We start from the raw sequence: 7,877 nt of genomic DNA on the forward strand, positions 1-7,877 counted from the left end.
AACATGCGTTATGATACAAGCCATATGCTCATACTTTTGTGCTTCTCCATCTGTTCAAATTTTTGTTATTTGTATTCCCCTTTTGTTTTTTAAAAGAAAAATATTTAAGGGTTTTTTTTAATTTTTTTTTATCATGAATGGTCCTGAGGTTTGCAAAATTATCGCCTTTTGTACTTGGCGTTTTTGTGTGATACTAATGGTTTTTAAGGTTACACTGCGCACATCGAAATGATCACTTATCTTTAAAATGTGACATGAGCGGAGAGCAGCGGTGGGGGTTGGCTGGGTGGGAGTGATGGGAGGTGGCTGGTGGTAGAACTGGCAGGTCATTTGTTTTTGTTTTTATTTTTATTTTTAGTTTTAATATTTATTTTTAAAAAAAGTTTAATATTCTTTTGTTAATATAATATCATACCTACAGAAAAATTGATAGAAGCCAAGGGAAGGACTTTGATATGCGTAGGGTAACTTTAAGGACCATTAGAGCACTTCCAGCGGTGCACTCCAACCCAGGCAACAGTGCACTCAAGCCCCAGTTTGATGTTCTAGTGGGCTTCTACAGTCCAGGTAGCGCATGGCTCCCAGCAAACCGGGCCAGCCCAAAGGCAAGAACAGCTTGGGCTATTGCTTGGGTTTGTTGACGTCAGTAACGAAAAAAATTAAAAAAAATCTATAAAAAAACTAAAAATTTCAGAATTTTTTATAGTAAATAGTTAGTCATATTCTTCACTTCCCAAACCAAAACTCTATATAAATTCCTCTCCTCATATCTCATGTGAATAGTGGTTGCCTTTGGGTTGCCATGACAATAAGTAGAAACACCACAAGCCTTTTGCAAGGGCTGCCACTATTTATGTGAATAGTAACAGCCCTTGCCTTGCCCTTGCCCTTTGCAATGGCAAATGGGTGGAAGTGTTTTTAGTGTCACAAAAAAAACATTAAGGACGAAAGGCGATAATTTTGCAAACCTCAAGGACCATTCGTGATAAAAACACCTAAAATATTGCTATTTTAATACGAGATAAATCTTCACACCAAATTGGTAAATTTTTTCAATTTTGATACAATGTTTTTCATGAAGAAACTTGATAGAGATTTTTCAAAAATATATGACATATATTATAGATATATTTTGAGGTTTTAGGAGAGGGAACAAATATGTATTAAGGGAACTCGTATGGTATTTTTAGTTTTACTTATATAAGCGGAGAGAAAAATCTCTCTAAATTCTAATTGACTGGATATGCGTCAAGAACTATCATCCAATTTAACTGTATAATTCTTCCTTTGTCAGTATTTAATTGTCCATGTAGATTTGGATAAAGTCAAGAACAAAATAAAGGTTTTTCAGCAGACATGGTCTTAGCTTCCACACTCTGCACTTGAGTTCGAATCCCCCTCCCCATAGTCCAAATTTGATTATATTAAAGTATAATATTACTTGTATAAAAAAATAATAATAATAAAGGTTTTTCATGCTAAAACAGTTGAAGTAATCAAATCTTGGGGATTTTAGCTCTGACTGGAACATGTATTGCTTGCTGACAAGAGTTCAACGCTTGCCTTTCCCCTCCAGTAAATTAAAAAAAGGAAAAAAAAATGTAGTTATCTGAAAATATTACAAATGGTATGAGGCAAATTATAGACAAATATATTCTTTTCCCTTGTTTTACAACATTCATACAGAACAAAAGACAACTAACAGCAATAACTAGTATGCAGTTCTGTTCAATTCACTGCACATATCTTCACTTCCGAGCAGCTTATCTGTACATTCAGGTAATTAAATGAAAAAACAGATCAAAAATAGAAACTATGCACAATAATTATTCAAGGGTTTTCAAGTTGTAAGTTGTAACTTTATGGGATCACACCACCCATAGTAATTCCAATGTAGTTGGTTTCTATTGGAGGAAAGTTGGCCATCTTTCTTAACATTTATCAATTATCTGAGAATATCATACAAAATTCAGGAAATTTGTAATTCGAAACTCAAATCGCATAGTTTCATATTCGAAAAATGTTAGGTTGGTGAAAGTTTGGCCACATAGTTTTCTCAATTTCAGCCAAAAGAGTGAAAGCGTGCTAACCAGCTGGAAATAATTGAGAGCAAAACAAACCTCTGAAAGCTGCATCAGAACTATCAATGGGATATTCTGCTGATCTATGAAGATGGGAAGGTTTAGCTTGAACTTGTATCTGATTTCTCAGCTACAGGAAGTGCTTCCTCTATAGCTTGGATAAAAGTAGCAATCTTGTATGTGAAGAATCCCACTAACATTGGTATCAATTCCAGGTGCATAAATCCATATTGTGGAACGACAAGCCTGCACCCAAACTCAACATTGTTAGTCAATGAAAAAGAGTCATGGCTATTGAATTTCTTGTCTTCAGCCATATCCACAGAAGCATTAGGCTCAACCACTGTAGATAAAAGCATAATCACAAATGGTTATTTGATACCAATTTCACTGTAAAAAATTTACAATAAAAATAGGGAAAGCATTTAAAAGAAACTTGCAGAAACCACCAATGGAAGTGTTTATTAAAGAAAGAAGATGAGTACAGTACATGGCAAGAGCAACATGCCAGTGCAGATGCTTACCCATTCCACCTGTTAAAGATCATGACTAGTACAACAGGAACCAACAGCCTTGGTTGCCCAATCGCTCCCCTGCATTAAAAGTCCATAAAGTTAAATGATATTCTTCTTTGTTCTTTAAAAACAGCATATCTTTGTTCTTTAAAAACAGCATATGTAAGATCTTGCTTTTTATGTCCTTTTTAAGGAACTGCTTTGAGCTGAAACACCATTTATTTAAGCAATATTTACAAATATGGAAGGACAATTCACTCGATCAACAGACAGTGTGAAGGTTGAAAGCTTTCATAAAAGATTTGTAAGTTGGAAGCTTACAAGAAACCTAAACCCAAGTTAGCACTAGCAACATAAGGTAATACTGGTGCTAGCAGGCATCTTCACATGAAGCTTCAATAAATTGATAGCAGATCAGGGAAAGTAGCTAGTTGTTGTTCAGAATGAATTTTCCAAACATCTTGATGAATGTGTGTATGAAGTTAAAGAAAACATCAAATTACGTATTGAACTCCTCATGAATACGTGCACATATATGAGAAGGAACTTCAATTAATTAATCAAATTTTGGCCTATTAGTTACTCAGTACGAAACATACAGCTGATGTATTTATTATCAGGCAATAGTCATTTATCACATACTTGAGAAGTCCCCTTGCTCCATCTGCCATGGAATCCACGCTAGTCCCCAGCATACGCATGTAAGCCACAGAACCAAGCAACCCAACACCATAGCTGAATGCATAAGAGATGGATGAGCAATCCAACACCATAGCTGAATGCTATCAACAAATTATAATCTATAAAAAATGTATATGAAACACCATCAGATGTCCTGAGATGGTAAATGTCGAAAGAACTACCTTTCACTAGTGAATCTCTTTAGAATTAACACCAAAAAAAAAAAACATTAGCAGGGCCCACATTTGTTCACATACTAATAAACGAAATAGGCAGTACAAATTTTAGTATCAAACTAAGCAGAACGAATTCTATTGGTTGCATGCTCACAGATAAAACTATCAGGACATATTCTATTGGTTGCATGCTCACAGATAAAACTATCAGGACATATTCTATTGTTGAACAAAATAGAAGCTATGGAGTTACTTTTATTGCACTTTAGTTTGCACGCAACATACAAGTAATGTAACACCCTGAACCCATATGTACCATCTCAAATTGCACAGTCAACTCAACAAAACTGCCCTCCTAATCATTTATTTACTCTAAATAAGCAGTATAAAACTTTCTTAAACTACAAGTTCTGTACATATAATATAGTTGTAGGACTGAAATGAAAACTTTTAGGGTACAAAAAGGGAAGAAAAAAGAAAGAAACAGAAAGCATGTAGAAAGAAGATAATCTTAAGACGTTTCCCATGCAGTTCACAAATTTGATGGCAGGAATGGAAAAGTAGAAAATGAACCTGGCAACCAAGATCTGGGATGACAGGACTTTAATAAATAAATAAATAAATAAGAACCTGAAAAGTCCATACCTAGCTGCAATTTCAGGGGAATATGAAACATAAGCTGAGACTAACCCAACACCACCTAAACCTAGTGTAAGGAATTGCAACCTCTTCTTTAACTGTAATAGCAACATCAAACGAAAAGTAATATTATTCTTTTTTTAAATTCTAGAAGTGCCGAAGGAGCATGAATATGAACAAAGGCAGGATGGTATAGATGATATAGTGGACCGGTACTGCAGAGAAGTACCTTAAAATACTGTTTCCTATACTGTTCAGCCAATACTTTTGGGTCCTCCCGAGAGCGCCTTAATTCCCGAAACATCACTTCCTGCAGGTTATATCAAAGTGAAAAGCAGAAAAACAAGAAGCATATCCTTCAAAGTAACAATGGTTGAATGTAACTGAAAGTTCTATTTTTAAATATAAAAAGCCATATTCACTTCTATAAGCTGTAAAGGCCATATAGATGACCAAGTCGCTGGATACCAATGGGGCTTTTATTAAATATCAGACGTACACTGCCTCCAGTTGCGGCCTTAGTTGCTCTATCCCACTTATCTTGCTCACGCCGTGTTGGTGCTAATTTCCATTTGATTCTAGTGCTGCTGGCACTCTGGCAATAAATAAATTTCAGAAAAAGAAAAGTTGTAAATGCACAACTACCCTGAGATAAAAGTACTTGGATTGAAAAGTTAAAGACATTCATCATACTTGTGCTGGAGCCTCCACAGGTTCTATCTTGGGCTGGGCAGGAGCAGCAGTGAGTTCTTTGCTGAAATCAGCTTCTAAACTGCATGTCCATAATTCAGTCAAGTTTTGAGAACAAAATTTTTATTTTAAATTTTTTTAAAAAGGAAAACAACTGAAACTATTGGTGAGAACAAACCTGTCAAGAGTCATGACTCTATTCAAGCTAAGAAACCCAGAAGGCTTTTCCTGATTACACCAAACACGCTTGATCACACAACAAAACCACAGAAATCATTCACAAAGAAAAAGACCACATTAGTTCATTCACAAAGAGTACGTTTTGATTGCTAGGAAGAAACAAGGAAAGGAACATGAAATATTATCGTGCTTTCTTTTTTCCTTGTTAAGCCAAATTCAGCCAGAAAACGATGAAAAGGGCTTGGTTTAGATATCATACGAGGAGTCAAGATAGCGAGTAACGCAATGTTCCAATTCCTCCTTTTCTCTCTTTCCTTCCAGTTCTTCAGTAACCAAACCAAAATGTCTAAGTAACAAGAAAGACGCCAAATTGACCAACAAACAAAAACCCATCTAATGGATTACTAAGCTAAATCAACATACATGCAAAAAAATCTAATATCATATCAAAATCCATACATTTGAATAAAAACACAGAAAACCCATTATTCTCCAACCACCCAAACATCAATATTTACAATCAAATTACCCAACCAAACCATCCAATCAAATGACAAACATCAGAAACACTAAACGAAACAAACCCAGATAAGAAATCAATCAGCTCAGGAAAAAGAAAAGACTAATGAAATTGAAACCTTAACAGGAGTGGCTTGAGTGGAAGAGTCAGGGTCCTGAATGAGTTTTTTCATGCGGTCCATGAATTCTCTGTTCCAAATGAAATCATCAGAGGTAAGAGGGTCATCTTCGCCTCCCCAGTACTTTCGGAGCTTGGTTGTGGTTGGTGGGCCACCATACTCCCCTGGAGCTACCCCAGTGGACCATTTCATGGGCTTCTTCTTGGGCAATAGGATCTTGGTCTGTCTTGGGTCTGGTACAGGTGGAGTTGCTGAGTCTGGGGAGATGGGTGTTGCTGTGGAGGTCACTGAGAGACAGTGGTTCAGAATTGCCATTGCTTTTGTTGTTGATAATGAATCAATGATGATAAAGAAAGAGCTTCTGCTATTAATGGAACATACAAGAGTAATTTTTGTATGTTCTGGTCTTGTGTACCACCGTTCATGTGTATTACCATTGGGCAACGTCTATAGTACACACGTGTACTAATTCACCATCTGTTTTTAATGAAGCATGTGTTGGGTTTTTTTTTATTTTAAAAATACCGATTATCTTTTCCTTATTCTTCAAAAAATCATTGTATTGCACTTCTCTTATTAAAGAAAACAATCATTAAAATAGTTTTGTAATGCATGATTAATATAAATTCGTTCCACATAATTCATTGAAATAGTTTTATGAATTTACATGTTAGCTTTCAATTGACTTTATTCATAGGAAAATATTGTTCCCACATCATATGTTTGTGTGTCTTATAATGTTTTAGTAGCAAGGGTCTCTGAGTTGAAAATTGTAGGTCACATTTTGGAGCAGGGTTTGTAGGAGTAGCAGGGCCGGTCCTGACTTTTCGGTGGCCCTAGGCAATAAACTGAATGAGACCCCTTCCCTTAGTTTATATACAATTGCAAAAAAAACAACAAATAAAATGATTTTATGTAGAGTGCAGCCATATCTCCATATAAAACAAAAAAATTTTGATTACATATTTAATATCATGAAGGAAATTAAAAATTTACAAACCAACATTCCAACAACCAATAATGGGAACATGTCAAGATACATTAAAACTAAGTGTTTGTTCAAAATACTAAACCCTTTCCCTTAAGATTAGCTTCTGGCTTCAAGCTTCATCACATGAGTTTAGCAAAATCAGCTTTGAAAACAACATATGAAATGGTTGCAGCAAATTTGGATGGGTACAAAATCTTCCTGTAGCCTTCTTCCTCCCAAACAGGCAGCCAATAAGAGATCCATCCCATTACAATGTGCAAATATCTGATGCTTTCCCTTTATCAAATAGCTGCTTGATTTCCTCTGCACCATTTACAATCAAAAAAGTAAAAACTGTAACATTAAAAGTACAATCAATCACTGAAAAATCCTTGATCTTCTAGCACTTTGAGAAACTCCACTCCGTACCTCCACCTGATTCATGTACATCTGCAATGATAAGATATATGCAAGATTTTGTTAGAAAAGTTTAGTAGATGTCATTGTGCAGTTTTATAGCGACTTATATAAGGAGACTTGGGAGATTATCTCCACCAGGCAGAGGATGTTTTGCCTTAGAAACAAATCCAAATTAAGTTAGCTAGCTGTATGCTGTAAGTTAGCGGCTTGATATCTAGAAAAGTCAAATTAGAGTGCCAGTATGAATCTATAATTATCCTTTGCGGAGTTTCGTAGAGACAAAAAACAAGTTAGACAAGAATAAAATCTGAACAATAATCTGATTACTACTCTGTATCTCTCTGTGTTTTGTTCCTATTGGAAATTGAATTGAAACAATAGTTTGCTGGGTAGGAACAAATATAAAGAAAAAATTATAAATCTGATTACCTTTTCAGTTTCTCATGCTCCTCCCCTCTTGGTCACCATCAATCTCAAAGACAATTTGTGAGCTTTTTGGGTGAGATTGAAACTTAGGGTTATAATATGAATCTGATATGAGAAAGATGATAGAAACTGAAAATAAAGGATATGGGTAATGGATTGAAGGGAGATGGGAATAACAGAGAAAAATATAATGGTGGATTATTAAGAGATCGATGGATTAAATAGAGGTCCATGGAGAAATAATTAGGAAAGGAGCTGTTGCTCTTGGCTGGCTGTGTGGCGTAGGAAACAAAGAGTTTCTGAATGGGAAGAGGAACAGCCTTCCTCGTCAATTACAACGCTGACTTTCTGTTTTTATTTTTAATTTTTTTTTTTTTAGTTGGACAATAATATATATATATATATATATATATATATATATATATATATATATATAATATAAAAAATTTTGGGGCCCCCTT

General features: G+C 35.2%; 1 protein-coding gene across 1 annotated transcript; it reads right to left on the reverse strand.

Moving 5' to 3' along the window:
- Positions 1-1,493: 1,493 nt before the first annotated feature.
- LOC110764388 (ATP synthase protein I-like protein) lies at positions 1,494-5,991 on the reverse strand. The gene is made up of 10 exons (XM_088251209.1): positions 5,601-5,991; positions 4,961-5,010; positions 4,786-4,864; positions 4,592-4,687; positions 4,322-4,402; positions 4,099-4,190; positions 3,239-3,331; positions 2,606-2,674; positions 2,121-2,327; positions 1,494-1,767 (listed from the first exon to the last, which is right to left on the reverse strand). Exons 1-9 carry the CDS (start codon positions 5,913-5,915, stop codon positions 2,183-2,185), a joined length of 1,020 nt encoding a protein of 339 aa, XP_088107335.1. The 5' UTR covers positions 5,916-5,991; the 3' UTR covers positions 1,494-1,767; positions 2,121-2,182.
- Between the last annotated feature and the right edge of the window lie 1,886 nt (positions 5,992-7,877).

This window comes from Prunus avium, chromosome 3 (genome assembly GCF_965620075.1).
Source record: "Prunus avium chromosome 3, drPruAviu1.hap1.1, whole genome shotgun sequence".
Taxonomy (NCBI): Eukaryota; Viridiplantae; Streptophyta; class Magnoliopsida; order Rosales; family Rosaceae; genus Prunus; species Prunus avium.